Source organism: Littorina saxatilis, linkage group LG3, assembly GCF_037325665.1.
Source record: "Littorina saxatilis isolate snail1 linkage group LG3, US_GU_Lsax_2.0, whole genome shotgun sequence".
Taxonomy (NCBI): domain Eukaryota; kingdom Metazoa; phylum Mollusca; class Gastropoda; order Littorinimorpha; family Littorinidae; genus Littorina; species Littorina saxatilis.
Genome location: NC_090247.1, coordinates 59,545,745 through 59,562,468, shown reverse-complemented (window position 1 = coordinate 59,562,468; position 16,724 = coordinate 59,545,745). Strand labels below are relative to the sequence as shown.

The 16,724-nt window shown below is 40.4% G+C and overlaps 1 protein-coding gene across 1 annotated transcript in view; it reads left to right on the top strand.

Moving 5' to 3' along the window:
* Positions 1 to 16,636, top strand: part of LOC138962812 (uncharacterized) — a 17,775-nt gene extending 1,139 nt beyond the window's left edge. The window contains exons 2-10 of the mRNA XM_070334772.1: positions 1,575 to 1,778; positions 2,035 to 2,177; positions 2,722 to 2,845; positions 3,554 to 3,700; positions 4,520 to 4,744; positions 11,427 to 11,546; positions 12,937 to 12,981; positions 14,490 to 14,589; positions 15,352 to 16,636. Of these exons, the coding sequence (XP_070190873.1) occupies positions 1,575 to 1,778; positions 2,035 to 2,177; positions 2,722 to 2,845; positions 3,554 to 3,700; positions 4,520 to 4,744; positions 11,427 to 11,546; positions 12,937 to 12,981; positions 14,490 to 14,589; positions 15,352 to 15,409 (1,166 nt within the window). The 3' untranslated portion in view covers positions 15,410 to 16,636. The remainder of the gene's footprint in view (positions 1 to 1,574; positions 1,779 to 2,034; positions 2,178 to 2,721; positions 2,846 to 3,553; positions 3,701 to 4,519; positions 4,745 to 11,426; positions 11,547 to 12,936; positions 12,982 to 14,489; positions 14,590 to 15,351) is intronic.
* The last annotated feature ends 88 nt before the right edge of the window (positions 16,637 to 16,724 follow it).

The window sequence follows — 16,724 nt, the reverse complement described above, 5'->3', positions numbered from 1 at the left end:
GAAATCTATTCCTTTTCTAGTAACAGGAAATACGCTTTCAGCATGTTTTCATTTGGCAAATAAATGTTTGACTTGAAGCAAACAAACGCGATACGATCGTCTGCTACCGTCCATTCAGTAATCATTATAAGGCCGTTCCGTTAAAAAAAACGAGTGTGTGTGTGTGTGTGTGTGTGTGTGTGTGTGTGTGTGTGTGTATGTATGTATGTGTGTGTGTGTGTGTGTATGTGTGTGTGTGTCTGTGTATGTGTGTGTGTGCGTTGTGTCTGTGTGTGTGTGTGTGCTTGTGTGTGTGTGTCTGTGTGTCTGTGTGTGTATGTGGTGTCGTGAGAGATAGGAAGAAAAAGAAAGACAGACAGACAGACATACAGACAGACAAACAGACAGACAGACAGAAAAGACAGACATACAGACAGACAAACAGACATACAGACAGACAGACAGACAAACAGACTGACACATAACAAGACAGACATACAGACAGACAAACAGACTGACACATAACGAGACATACAGACATACAGACAGACAAACAGACAGACAGACAGAAAAGACAGACATACAGAGAGAGAGACATAGAAATGAAACGGACAGCCAGGAAGAGACACAGAGAGACTCAAACAGATAGATAGAGATAGATAGATAGATAGATAGATAGAGAGAGAGAGAGAGAGAGAGAGAGAGAGAGAGAGAGAGAGAGAGAGAGAGAGAGAGAGATAGGGAGAGGGGGGGGGAGTCAGGGAAAGAGAGAGAGAGGAGAGTGAAAGATAGAGAGAGAGAGAGGGATGCTTTGATTGTTTATTGTTATTAGCTCATAAAAGCCGTATAGATATGGTAAGAGAGAGCGAGATAGCGAGAGAGAGGAAGAGAGGGAGAGAGAGAGAGAGAGAGAGAGAGAGAGAGAGAGAGAGAGAGAGAGAGAGAGAGAGAGACAGAGAGAGAGAGACAGACAGACAGACATACATACATACAGACAGACAGACAGACAGACAGACAGACAGACAGACAGACAGACAGACAGACAGACAGACAGATACATACAGAGCAATAGACAGAACTGTCATTATGTCTTTTTGTTCGTAGACGAAGGGATGTAATCACGGATACAGGCCACTATCAGCGGTTCAGGCCCCTGTCATTTCCGCCCATCATAATGATGCCTGCTCCTGCCAACAAAAAACACCAGAACTATATCTAAACAAAATTAAAGTAACACGAATTTAAAGTAAATTAGTTAAATGAATTAAAACAGAAGAAAATGGAAACAAAAGCAACAGTCTACGGACTCCAACAACTAAAGTAACCTGAGTCAAGAACACTGCAGGCCAGCGATCACTGCCGCAACGAATCGTGAAGTCCGATGAGTATATTTTCAAAAGGAAAGGGTATTATAAATTAAATATGAAGTGCAAACTGCAAACCATACACATCGGAGTTAGTTGTTCGTCGCGAATGTAGCCAGGAGCGAGTTTGTCGCTTGATATCTTGGGCTTTCACGATGAAACACAGTTTACCAATCCTTACTTAGTTATTTTGCGGAGAACGTCTATTCCAATCAATATTTTGTGTTCCAGTAATCGCAGGACAAGTGATGGTATTAGAAGATCCCCGGTCTTGGCAAGAGGCACGAAATGCATGCCAGGAAAAAGGGGAAGCGGGGTCATGTGACCTGATCACGAGACAGAAGCTGAATGAGAAGTGGTCAGACACGGGTCTCTCCGGAAGTGAACACTTCTGGGTAGGAGGTCAGCGATTTTACCAATGGTTTTGGCAAGAAAGTGAGTTGCATTTTTTTCTGAATATTTCAGAACTCTTAAAAAATGATCATCAATATTAAATAAAATCATAAATTCATTCATTCATTCATGTATCCATTCATTCATTTATTGACTGATTGACCTATGTGTTGTTTAAGTTTATTCATATACTTTTTTTTTCTTTTCTGTCTTTCTTCTTTTCTTTCTTTCTTTCTTGATTTGACTATGCCACTCCTGTTTTCTTGTTGTAATCTGTTAATATCTTGTTTCCAAATAGACAGCAAGCCACGCCTACCTCTCTTCCAACGTGACGGGTGCTACGGAGCAACAGTTGAAGACGGTGATGTTATCAACATGGACTTTAATGGGCCTTACCAGTGTCTTCCAAACTGCAACGCTGATAAATTCATCTATTTGCAGGTAAGTTAGCATGTTAGCTGGTTAGCCAGTTATGTATTTGGTTACCCATTTATTTATCTAGTTAGTAAGTTACTTTCTCAAGGGCGAAAGCAATGACAATTGTTATGAGAGAAGCCTTAAAGCTTACCTTACCTTGCCTTACCTTACTTTACCTTACCTTACCTTACCTTACCTTACCTTACCTTACCTTACCTCACTCCACTTCACCTCACCTCACCTCACCATACCATACCATACCATACCATACCATACCATACCTTACCTTACCTTACCATACCCTACCATGCCATACCATACCATACCTTACCTTTACATACCATACCATACCTTACCTTACCTTACCTTACCTTACGATATCTTACCTTACCTTCCCTCACCTTACCTAAATTGTCATTTACACCGTCACAGGTATGACAAGGGGGGGTGGGAGTTGGTCTTAAACCTGTAAAAGCCTGACCAGATTTGTGACGGCGAGGCGAACTGTTTTCACAAGACGGATTGTGCCTTTAACTTGCTTTTAATCACAAAGTATTTACCTTCGCAGGAACAGAAATGCCACTGCAGCAGCGCTCGCAAAGGAGGCGTGGTGTCACGTGACTCGTGTGACGTCACATGCAACGGAAGTAACGACACATGTGGTGGCAAAAACGAAATCTTCTCCGTGTACAGTAAGTAATAATACCCCTACCCCCTCCATCCGTCTAGGCCTGTCTGTCGTCTCAGTTTCTGTCTGCGTTGTGTTCCATTGCTTCATTGCGTTGATAAAAAACTATTAAAAAAAACTAGCCAGACAACTTGTCGGTATACCGGTACAAAATACCGGTACAATACAACAACCGGTATGAGACTCGTAAAGGCACACATAATCCACTTGCAAGTTCTTGGTGCTTATGCTGAATCGGAAGGTGTTGATATTATTATCTGTTTTCTTTTTTCTAACATCATTCTAAACAGGTAACAAGAAACACTGTTTTATTCGCTGCCAAAGGTCTTTGTTGCTGATGGTGTCAGGCCAGCGAATTCGGAGGATTCTTCTGAGGCAGGTGTTAATGAAGGTCTGGATTTTTCTTGTGATGGCAACTGTAGTTCTCCAGGTTTCGGCTCCATACAGCAAGACTGGCTTCACCGTGGTGTTGAAAATCCTGAGCTTGGTGTTGATGCTCAGGTATGACTTGGAGGCAGAGGTGAAACACATCGGCTACACCTGGAGACAACTGGAGAGATTGGCCCAGGATCGGAGTGCCTGGCGAGCTCTTGTTGGCGGCCTATGCCCCGGACGGGGTCAAAGGCATAAATGAATGAATGAAATGAACAAGCAAAACAAAACAAAATACACACAACCAAAAAACACTGCCTCTTTTCCTTCTCTCCGTCAGGTCTTCCGAGCAGTATAGCGTTTGAAGAAGAGGACATGTCCTATGACTGTGCCTTTGGAAGACTGTCGGGAACCACAGCTGATGACTACTTATTGAGTATTCAGGCCACGAACTGCGAGCGCTATCATCACTATTTCTGCCTGTCAGGTACTGTGCGGAGTCCATTTTACACCCCTTACCTACCACACGCAAACACAGATAAGCCTCCACATGTGCACACACACACACACACATAGACAGACACAGATGTTGACATACAGCCAGACAGATAGGCAGACAGACTGACAAGACAGAGACGCACGCACACACGCATGCAGATACAACCTTCCGTCAACTGGTCACTTACCAAAAATCAACACCCTGACTGCTTGCCCTGTGAAGTTGTAATTTGTTTATGAATTTATTTCCCCAAAGATACTAGTGCCTTTTTACGAAATTTATTCTGAAAACATACCTCTGTACGCAGAGAGCCCCCATGCTGTTCATTTTTGGTATGTGACCAAGTGGAGGGATGGTCTTATTCCATGTAAACAGCCTGACTATAATATATATAATATATATTATCTGAGAGGGTGAGGCGAACTGTTTTTACGAGGCGGAGTGGGCCTTAACGCTGTGTTTCCTTAACCTTCACCGGTGGTCGTGGGTCCGTGTGGACCCAGAAGGGTGCTTAATTGCAAATATCTCTTAAACTAGTTGGAATTTTTAACGAGCTTTTAAGAATGCCTCCGGCACCTAAACAGCTCTTATGTCCTAAAATTTCAGCGAGAAGTAATAACAAAACTAAAAAAGGTCAAATGTAGACCAAAAACATCGTGGGGCCGTGCGGACCCATGTTTCTCAAAGAAGGAAAAGCGTGCATCTTTGAGCAGCATGGGCCCGCACGGCCCCACGATGTCTTCCGTGTGTAGTCGATAACCCGGACTGGCGATGGTTAATTACGCATAACTCATTCTGTTTAAACAGATTTGCAGGAGGACACAGTCCCATCCAGACTGGAGAAGTACGACACAGCCGTGACGCGTTGTGGATCGGACGCCAAGGGAAACTCGTCTCTGCCGACTGTGACCGATTACTTTCGGACAGGACAGCTGTTGGACGATTTCAAGGTCATGCTGGATAAGCTTGGCATCAGCGATTCTGCTTTCTGGCTTCCGCTGCAGAGACACACCTCGGCTGTATGGGTTGACGGTCAGTCAGTAGAAATGATAAGTTAAACATTAAGCATGTATCCCCCGAAAACGGTGTGTGGCTGCATCAGTGGCGGGGTACACGTTAAAAAAACTCGTGCAAAACACGGGTGTACGGGGGAGTTTCAGCCAATGAACGCGGATGAGGAAGAAGGAGAGGAAGACCCCCCCCCCCTTTTTTTTTTAAGACCCTCCAATATACGACTCCTTACTTTTATTATCCTGTTTTCTAAGATTTTCAGTTCATAACCTCTATAACGTTTGTAAGACTCTCCCTTTTTAACTCATTGTTTCCCAGGTACGGATATATCCGTACACACTCATATGGCTCTATCTGACTAGGTACGAATATATCCGCTCAGATTGTTAGCTTTAGTCGCTTCCTGTAACGTCCATCTAACGCCTGCATTCCAGCGTGTTGATACACAGTTACTACACAGTTACTACAATTCTGAGTGACCTGCTGCAGCACAGCTGGTCTCGGCTAAAAAGAACTTGGTCAACATAGGTGGGGTAGAAAGTGTTAAGACCTGATTTTCCCAGACTTTTCCCAGGTCTTAAAAAGGGCTTTCCATTGAAGTACATTTTTTTTTACGCTCAGTCAATATATGTTTGAAATTGTAATGAAACATACACATACACATGTTGTTTCTTAGTATTATTTATTAACTGTAGACTCCAAAATATAAGAATAAAAAAAACAAGAAAGGTATGTTATTGGAACGCTATATTTATAAAACCCGCTACTATAACTACAGCCGAACCAAGCCGAACTAGTTCGGCGAATGTTCGGCGACGTCATCAAATCTGGGGATTCCCCTATTTTTGGGTTGCACCAGTCCTGTAACGTTCGCGGTTCGCCGATACAATCCTGCAAACATTCGGCGCGTCATCGGCGAACTGACTTTTCATTGGTTGAATATTTGTGTATCTTCATCCTCGAAGAGTGACAATACTGACGGCTATAACGCTGTCAACCGATTACGAGTCTTCTCACGTGATATTTCTTGATCATGTGACCTGTGTCACCGATACATTTTGCCGCTAGTTAGTACACCGAACCAGGCACTACACGGTGTAACGTTCGCCGAACGTTCGCCGACCTGGTTCGGCTTGGTTCGGCTGTAGTTAGTAGCGGGCTTAAAGGCTGCCATATACGTAGCGTTCATTAATTAATTCCTATTGTTTACATGTGCCAATAATGTTATAAAACTGTACCTAAGGGGATATAATAACAAGTCAAGTTTTATTCCGATAAAACCCCGTGAGGGTACATGGAAAATTAAAAAACACAATAAAAACACATTTCATTCAACACCAAATAAAAGGAACTAAAACAAAAAGAAATCAGACTATGTACAGAAAAGGGAGTTGAGGGGTGAGGGAGAGCAAAAACAATACAAGAAACAATTCAACAATAATAATAATAATAAATAATAATAATAATAATAATTGTCAGTAAGTACTGGTGTCACATGACTGATGTGAACCAGTTGATTGGCTAATGGCGATGCGCTAAAACTGTTAGCGCACTCTTGGAGTGCGCTAACTTTTCCACAGAGCGTATTCTTACGCCCTTTGCCTAAGCAAGACTGTGCTCTCATTATCAGAATTAATGAATGACATGTAGCTTATCCATATTCTCCACAATACCAAATGACCATAAATTTCCTGCTTCTCAATTAAAGCAGAAGTGGGTTTTTTTCTGACAGATTGCATGTGCCTGTGCCAAAGTGCGACTGCCACTGATCTAAAAATAGAAGCCGCTGCGTTTCATCTAATTCTCGCCGACTTGCATAGATTCTTCTCATATGCCGTGTTAGTGGCATGTAGCTTATCATCCACATTACTAAATGATGAGTTAATATAAAATTCCCACCCGCTAGCAGAAAACACAAGTGTTATTCCGATAACGTACCAGCTAGACCAGTTTGGAAGACTGACTCGATCGACTCTGTCATACGTAGCCGCACTGACTACACTGAAATACGACTGCATCAGTTCAGTAAATGAATGGTTTCCGAATTATTATTTCAAGGCAAGAACAATCGTAATCGAAAACGTGTAGGGTTCAGAACGTTCTTACCATATGTGCACGTCCTAGATACTGGGAAATACTATGGGTTGTCAACTTTGAATGACTGTCACAATATCTCTGAGCAATGGATGACAAAGGGGATGCTTTGATGTCAAAGGGGATGGATTTGACTTACTGTAACAACCAAGTTTGGGTTTCCAAACATTGCTGTGGGTTTTAAACGATTTAATTTTTAGCCAAAATGCCCCCAAAACAGCACCTAAAACTGGGACAAAAATACACCAGTCTGTGTTGCAGCTGTACATAATGGAGAATAAAGCTCTGTGAATTTTATTGTGATGTTTATGGGTCAGCTGAAGGATTATTCTCGACATACACACTCAAGAATTACATCTATTTTTCTTCTTCTGGGAGTTTGATCGGCAAAGAAAACACGTAATCGTGGGTTACCGTCGTTTCCGGTTTCAACTTCATCAAAAAATGCGATCTGCTGAACAAAGGAAACCTCAAAGTTATTCAAAGTCATTATTTATTTATTTCAACAACATTTAGGTTTTCAAAACACAGCACTACGGTAGGAAACAAATTTATTTCAGCTTATAATCGCGCTTGAATGTACCCCACCCTTGTTTCGTTTCCATCTGTAACCCACGAAAGCATGGCCACAGCAGACGACAAATCCCGCATTGCCTATCACACACGCGTTGTGAGATCGCGGGAACACCGTCGAAAGTTCCATTCATGACGTTTGACCCGGTCATGTGAATAGACAATGAGAATTTATCCACCCAATCGTATTCGTTTCCGGTTTTTGAGACGTAACTCACGACAGACCACGCTGTATCTTCACTGTTTGAGACCTGTAAAATCTTTTTTGACAATTGTAGCATATATTCATCGACGAATTTTGCGATATTTTGCTGATTAAAGCTTGATCTGGTGCAAAGTTTGAGCAGCACATGTGTTCTCATGATCGGCGCCATTATGAAATTTTCGATTCTTCTGCAACGCACGATCGACAATCGATTAATTCTCTCATTTAGGATTGTCGCTTATGGAAACTTGAAAATTTCAAACTTTCATGTATGCATAGTTATTTATCTATGTAGTCCGCATGCAATAATCAAGTTTTAGTTCTTTTCTTTGGAAATAAAAGACATTACGAACTATGGTTTCCATGAAACTCACGACAGTATTATCTCTATACACATAAACCCAGTGAGCACAGATCGAAAACTTTTTGCTCACTTAAATCTTTCTATCATGTATTAAAACCCAAAAGGGTGCCCAAAACGCTAGTTGCTACATTTGACCTACAAAAAAAACTTTTGCGCCTGGACATTGCGTGGGTTACGGTTTCCACTTTCTACTTCGATCTAGTTAACTTATGGAAACTTGTAATTTCAAACTTTCATGTTTGCATATTTATTTATCAATGTTGTCCACATGCAAATTGCAATAATCAAGTTTTAGTTCTTTTCTTTGGAAATAAAAGACATTACAAACTATGGTTTCCATGTAACTCACGACAGTATTATCTCTATACACATAAACCCAGTGAGCACAGATCGAAAACTTTTTGCTCACTTAAATCTTTCTATCATGTATTAAAACCCAAAAGGGTGCCCAAAAGGCTAGTTGCTACATTTGACCTACAAGAAAAACTTTTGCACCTGGAAATTGCGTGGGTTACGGTTTCCACTTTCTACTTCGATCTAGTTAACTTATGGAAACTTGTAATTTCAAACTTTCATGTTTGCATATTTATTTATCAATGTTGTCCACATGCCACATGCAATAACTGAGCTAAAGTTCTTTCCTGTGGGATATTGAAGCCTAAAGTGGAAACCATGTAACCCACGACATAGAGCGTACTGCATGTGTCTAATTGTCATTTCTAAAGAAACCCCGATATGAAAGGTCCTCTCTTTGACAGAAAAAGATACAGGCATGTCTTTTGCACTTAAAAAAGAGTATTTCACTCAATTCAGTCCTACTTTTTTTCCTGGTGTCCATGTCCCATAGTTGTGACCCAGTATCTAGGATGTGCACATATATAAGACCAGCCTGCCTCGTGCAGTGCAGACTCAGTGCAGACTGCATGCAGTGGTTTAATTGCTAGCAGACGACATAAACCCCGCTCAGCAAATTAACATGTTGGGCAAATGTGAACGAAAAAACGATGGGGATATAATACGTGTAGGGTTCAGAGCATTCTTACCGTTCATATGTAGTACCAGACTCCCCGATGAGTAAAGATACCACACGAGAAACATGCCACATTTATTTTGGAAATGTGCTTTCCGTCGACCGTGGCAAGGGGCAAAACTCTGCACAGTCAATCTGTCGAAGCTCGATGAAGGTTTCAAAACCAAGAGCACAGTCCTTTCTCCGAGTTCAAATGAGGTTTCTATGGAAGATCATCACTTTTTAGCTTAACGCTACACTGGAATTTACCAACAGAAATTAAAACAAGAGTTTGCGTGTGACGAAAGCACGACACTCTTGAGACAGCCCACACAAAAGTAGATCCAGTGACACAAACCTGACCACACAGTCACGCCTATCCAAATGCGCGTTGCAAAATGTGCTTTTTGAATCTTCTTTTTTCTCTGGCGGTACTGACAATATCGTTATTGAAACAATCCCAGTGCACTAAGGGATTTATAGAGCAAATCTCGAAAATAATTATTGAACTCAGCGCTATGCGCTTCGTTCAATAATGAATTTTCTCGATTTGCTCTATAAATCCCTTAGTGCACTGGGATGTCTCAATAACTTAAATAATAATAATAATAATAAAACACACAAAGTAATTACATACATTTCTTTACTATGGGAAATGGGGGGAAGGGGGAGGGGGGGGGTGATGGGTGAGTTAACATAAGGACAAAGATACTATTACAAACAACACAAAACAGATAATGAAGTATAAAGCTAAAAGAGAATTAAATTTTACTCGCTTCTCAAACAGTCCATGACAAGTGTCATGAACTTTGCGAGTTTTAGCAATAAACTCTTTTTTGTAGTGGAAAAAAGCTCTCTGAATTTAACTGAATTGGGGCGGGCATAATAATAGCACCGTAACAACTGTTTTCTATAATTGGTAAAAAAAGGACATACAAAAATATAATGGAACTCGTCCCCAAGGTCACCTGATGAACATTTGTGACAGATTCTGTCTTGTCTGGGAATACTAAGAGTCCTACCTTTTTGTATAGGCAATGTATGATTCAGTGTTCTAAATTTTAAAACAGCGTTTGCTAAATTAACCGGCAGGATGGACAAGTACTTTTCAAACTCAAAATTCTCTTTATACATTCTATAATTATAATAAAACTCATTATTATTTATTTCTGAATGCCAGGTTTGGACAAATTGGTCTTGTAGCCTATTTTTCATCAGTGCTTTGAAAGTATTAAAATAACCACCATCCGTTACATTATCGATAGTTTGATTGTGCCAAAAATCACTAAAGCCTAACTCATTTAGAACACCATGGACAGAAAGCAAATATTTTGACTTGTATACACCAGATTCATACATTTTAAACAAAAAACGATATGTCACACAAGAAAGTTTGTCAGAACCATTTGAAAATGCAAGTTTGTACCAAAAATTCAACATACGACATTTCGCTTGAATACTTACAGGGAACTGACCTAATTCACCCAAAACCATGTTTGTTGGTGTTGATTTGCCAACTTTCAAAATCATCTTAAAAAATCGTATCTGTAATTTGTTAGCTAGATCAGACATGTAAGGGCACCATACTTCAGAACCGTAAAGTAAAATAGGGACCACAGTTTTTTCAAAGAGGTCAATTTGGACATCAAGAGGCAAAAACAGTTTTCTAGTTTTACGTAATAAAGCAAACATGGCCTTGGAGGCACGGTCATACAAATTCTTCTGTGCAACAGTAAATTTACCATTGTAGCTAAATTTAATACCCAGGTAAATTTAATACCCAGGTATTGAAAATAACGATTGGCTGTAGCTTTCAAACACAGAAAAAATTATTTCAGTATTGCAAAGTGGTGTTGATAGTGTCGAATGTAAACAGAACAGTCTCAAAGTGAAAGGGGATGTTTTCCGGAAATTGCGAAGTTAACAAGACTACAGAAAAGCGCGCTTTCCTGCTTAGCACAATACGCTACCGCGCTAATCTGGCGTGTCAATATCACTACGTTTTGCACGCGGAAGGTGAGCGATTTCCTTCACGCGGGGATTGGCGAAGCTGTACTGTCTGTGTTGACGGTCTAAAAATAGCCCAAGTCCTGGAGAACTGTTGCTAAACAATGCAATAAATAATTAATTATTTCTCGTAATTGGTAAGGAATTCAAACCTAAAACTTTGCAGGAAGCTTAATTTATACATCCCCGCAACGATGGGAAAAGCCCTGGAAGTAATTAAACTAATTAAATAGGACTATGTCAGCCTTTAACAAAACAAAACGTTACGTTTACTGATCTTCGACCCAGCGGTCTTTTCAGTGGACAGACAGACAGACACACACTTAGTATACAGAGAATAAACTTATGTGACAAATTGTCCAGAAGTTCGCTATGAAGGGACACGCGAGATAATAATATAAGCATATAATTCATTCTCAGATTAAAACAAATCCTCATTCTCGTCTTGCAGGTGAAGAAGCGGAACAAGGGGGACAACCCGGTGCCTGTATAGCTGCCACACCGCGAACTGCAAGTTATCGACTGAATGATGTCCCCTGCGTCGACAAACACCGTGCGATCTGTTACTGCGGTGAGTGTATGCAGTAACATTGCTAATGACGATATTTGGAATTTCTTGTGAAGTTAGTATAAGTTTAGCGATTAAAATAATATCGCAGTTATTTTTCTGAATTTTGATTCTTTTACTTTGGGCGCTATACCACAATGACGTCATTTGCAGTGTTAGGGGGAAATCACCTGAATACTACTAACGAAACATACATTATGATAACAGTAGTAGTCGTGTGTGTGTGTTATTTTTGTTGTAGCAATTCTCTCGGTGTTGGTAGCGTTCTGTTCTCAAGAACAAGTATGCGCCCTTTTGATTGATACTGGCTTGGGGGGGGGGGGGGGGGGGGGGAGGCGTGGACAGAAGGGTCGAAAAAGGTCGTAGAGAGAGAGAGAGAGAGAGAGAGAGAGAGAGAGAGAGAGAGAGAGAGAGAGAGAGAGAGAGAGAGAGAGAGAGAGAGAGAGAGAGAGAGAGAGAGAGAGAGAGAAAGAGAACGAACGAACGAACGAACGAACGAACGAACGAACTTTATTACTCAAGGATGGAGATTTTAGGCTCACGCCTAGTCTTACAATCTGTCCCTGCTAAACTAAGACATAACAATAAAGACAATAAAAGGACAATTGTCAATCGCAATCAGACAGTATTACTAATTACAATATTATCTATACGAATACATAATGCATAATAGAACATTGAAATGTACATGTATGTCAATATAATACAAAGGAAAAGAAAAGTCGACTCGCACACACACGCGCGCCGCATGCCTGCACTCAATACAACACACACACACACACACACACACACACACACACACACACACACACACACACACACACTCACACACGCACACACACACACACACACACCACACACACACACACACACACACATACGCACACACACACACACACACTCATACACACACACACCACACACACACATGGCATACACACACACGTGACACACACACACACAGACATATACGCACGCACACACACACACACACACACACACACGGACACACACACACACACACACACACACACACACACACACAACAACAACCTCATCATCATGATCATCGTCGACATCATTATCATGATCAACAAAATATATAGAGGTTAGTGATAGCAATGCATTCTTGCTAGAAACAGCTTCAGAATGTAACTGTTCGTGACAACAGATATTTGCGAAGCTGCGATTTGAAGTGTTTAATCGTGCTTGAGAGAGAGAGAGAGAGAGAGAGAGAGAGAGAGAGAGAGAGAGAGAGAGAGAGAGAGAGAGAGAGAGAGAGAGAGAGAGAGAGGGGGGGGGGGGGGCGTAGCAGCAAAATCATGAAAGATGAAGAATTCATAATTTGCCAAATGCATTTAAAAAGCAATAATTGTCTCTATCCTTTTTTCAGCAAATGGCATGGATTCTGATGGTGACAGCGATGCTAAAAAACCTGGTAAGTCTTCAAGCAGTAGTCATGCGAGTAAGCGCAAACTGAGATATGCCTATGCTGAATGTTTTGTAATGTGCATTTAACGTTTACTCAGTCGAGCGCAAAACAAAACTTGAAGGTGTACTCTGGGAGAGAACAACTTACACATACACACACACACACACACACACACACACACACACACACACACACACACACACACACACACACACACACACACACTAAGAGCTAAATAGTTAAGTTTGGGGTTGACCTGATGACAACACACACTAGGAATTAATATTTGAACGTTCAATCATTCAAGGCTAAAATACTGCGTTGGATAGTATATAGAGACGATATATTCTCCAGTGGACTATGTTTTGACATGTACATTATAAGATGTTTGATGGGTTGTTGACAGACCAGCTTTTTTGTCTGTCCGAGGGGGAGCGCGAGCATATCGTCTTTTGTTTCATATTTATTGACCAAGCCCGAAGGCCGCGGTCAATAAATATGAAACAAAAGTCGATATGCCCCCCCGAGGACCGACAAAAAAGCTGGTCTGTCAACAAACCATCAAACATCGTTTTTGTCATCATTTTGGTAGTGAGAAAACAAGTGCACAATCAACCCAGGGAGCCATGCTTTGAAACACGGGTCCCGTGCTGATAACCACACGGGTACCGGTTTGATAACCACTGGCAATCAAAGATGGCGTGTGAAAGCAACTTTCTGTGTTTTTGAGTTCATTAAATGAGTTGGGATGAATATGTCAGGTTCTAGGATGCACAGTTCTGTAGGTTCATCTCGGTATTCCACCCCCTCGGCTTTCTGTTGTAAATATTAAGCTGAGCACGGTGATCAAATGTGGAACGGCTACGTTTGGTCAAAGGTCACCAAAGATTTGCGTCGTGCAGCGAAGGAAAGAATCGCGATCTTGTTTCCGACTCGGTACCTCTTTGTTTTTCATTAGACCTGTCATTCTGCTTGCTCGGCTTTGTTAGATGTTTGCATATCGTGTTGCTATTTTCTTTGCTTTTATTATTGTTTCTTATTTGTGCTTCGTTTATCGATACAACGTCTTGTGCACGGGTCAAAATGTGTGTGTCAGGTGTCGTTTTACTTGAACTTGACGTTCGTGTTTCTCCGAACGTCTGTGTATCGAAACACAGATACACGCACTCCATGACTTTGTAAGAAGACATAACATATCGGTAGGTTTCATTTGTTTGTGACGAATTTATTGAAGTAGTTTTGTTTTTTTGTTTACTTTTGCCAGTTTGCCAGTTGGTTTTTGGAACTTTGTAAAGCAGTGTCTTGTCGTCTGTTTAGGTCTGGGGAAACGCCAATGAAAAGAGCCGAAGAATCCTCGAGCGTTTCTATTGGGTTTGCTTTTGATTATCCATGTAATAGGGCTTCCTGCAACTATGGTAACCGGGGATTTATTCCCCGGGGAACATGAGATTTATTTCCCAAGTGCTTGTGAATGAAAACTCGTGAAAATGATGACAATTGTTTTTGTTCCACAGAGTTGGACGGGAAACTGAAAACGATTGCAATCGTTATTGTTGTCGTTGTTCTTCTGATCGTCTGTGTGGTGGCCGCGGTTATGTTCTTTCTTCGCAGAAGGTGAGCATGAGGCGAAAGCACAGGAATGATGTATCGTGTATATAGACAAACATAAGCGATATAAAAAAAAAAGGGGTCAACGAAATTAGTCTTCTGTGTATTGATTTGCCAAAACACGAGTTGATCTAATGTGAGTGTCGTTTTGTTTCGGTTCCAGTTATTTCGGTTTGGTGTCGTGAAGTTTAGTTTAATTTGGTTTGGTGCAGTTAGTTGAGTTTTTTTTTTAAAGTTTGGTTTGGTTTAAGTTGGTTTGAGTTGGTTTGATTTGGTTTTGGTTTGGTTACATTAAGTTAAGTTATGTTTAAGTTAGGTATGGTGCAGTTAATTGAGTTTTTGTTGTTTTGGTTTGAGTTGGTTGGATTTGATTGGGATTGGTGTGTCTTAGTTTAGTTACATGAAGCTAAATTAAGGTTAAGTTAAATTAATTTCAGTTCAGTTAAGTTCAGTTCAGTTTAGTTAGGTTAAGTTCTAAGTTAAGTTAGCTAGGTTAGGTTAAGTTAGTTTAAAATAGGTTAGGTTAGGTTAAGTTAGGTTAGGGTAGGTTAAGTTAAGTTAAGTTAAGTTAAGTTAATTTCAGTGAAGTTAAGTTAATTTCAGTTAAGTTAAGTTAAGTCAGGAATAGCTAGATTTGGTTAGGTTTGGTTTACGCACAAAGTCTTTTCCGCGTGTTTCATGTACAATAAGTGGAGGTAAAATATTCAATGTATAAGTACAATATTGCTAACACAGTGTCCCACTACAATTTATTTTTACTTCTTTCAGGAGAAGTACCTCGGACATGGACTTCGAAAAGCACAACAACCCTGTGTACAGAAACTGATAAGGGGGTGGTTGTCTGACTGAGACACCAAAACAATGTAAACTATTGTCATTGTCAGAAGTATATAAGACAACAAAACATGTTTTCCAATATTACGATTTTTTTTTAAATGGGGGAGGGCGGATAAATTTATTCTGCTGTGGCAATGACAACAGTTTTTTTTTTTTTAATTATTATTTTTTTTTTTTGGGGGGGGGGGGGTGGTATACGTGCGTAGGCATGCGACACAGACACAATGGAACAATTGCCGGCAAGCTCTGATAAACAAAGAAAAGTTAGCGCTCTAAATGCATACGACATGTGTAATAGAGTAAGTGAGAGTTATACAGAACCAATCTCCTGGCACATGAGAGAATTGACAAGCATTGACATGAACAAGCGACTTTCATCCTCATCTTTATTAATTATTTTTTTAAACGTCGGCAAGGAATACGGACGGGAACATTAAAACAAACTGTTATCGACTTCAAATAGAGAGAAGGATTTTTTTCTCCAAATTTTGCTTTGAACAGAACCAGTGAGAACCGGTTACTCGATCGTATAAAAAAAACTCACCCCAAAAAAACATTGACTGGTAAGGCTTTGAGCTTCAAGGCTGATGGTGCTATTAAGCCGACTTGCAATTATGTTAAACCTTTATTCATTAATGATAGCATGATTGTAATAACGTTTAGATTTGTTATTGAAAATGCAGATGTATTTTGTATATTAATATTAGCGAGTTTGTATTGTATAAACTATTGCATTGTCTCTAATAGAGATATATTTTTGTTTTGTTATTGAAAATACAGATCTATTGCGTATATTTACACATACTGTGTGCACGTTAAAGATCCCACGATTGACAAAAGGGTCTTTCCTGGCAAAATTGTATAGGCATAGATAAAAAATGTCCACCAAAATACCCGTGTGACTTGGAATAATAGGCCGTGAAAAGTAGGATATGCGCCGAAATGGCTGCGATCTGCTAGTCGATGTGAATGCGTGATGTATTGTGTAAAAAAAATTCCATCTCACACGGCATAAATATCCCTGCGCCTTGAGTCCGAGTCTGGAGATACGCGCGCGATATAAGACTTCATATAATACTAATACTTTAACACGAATTAATTACAACATTAACAACAACACACTGAGTCTGCTATTTTGTTTTATTTACAAAAATGATCGCAACGCTTCAAACATAATTGTGTTGTTTGCAGGCATCTTAAAATTTAACTTTATCATTTACTAGAGGAATACCCGGCTTCGCCGGGGTGAATCGCGAGACAGAGACAGACAGCGTGGCGGTTCATCACAATCACCTCTGCAGGCG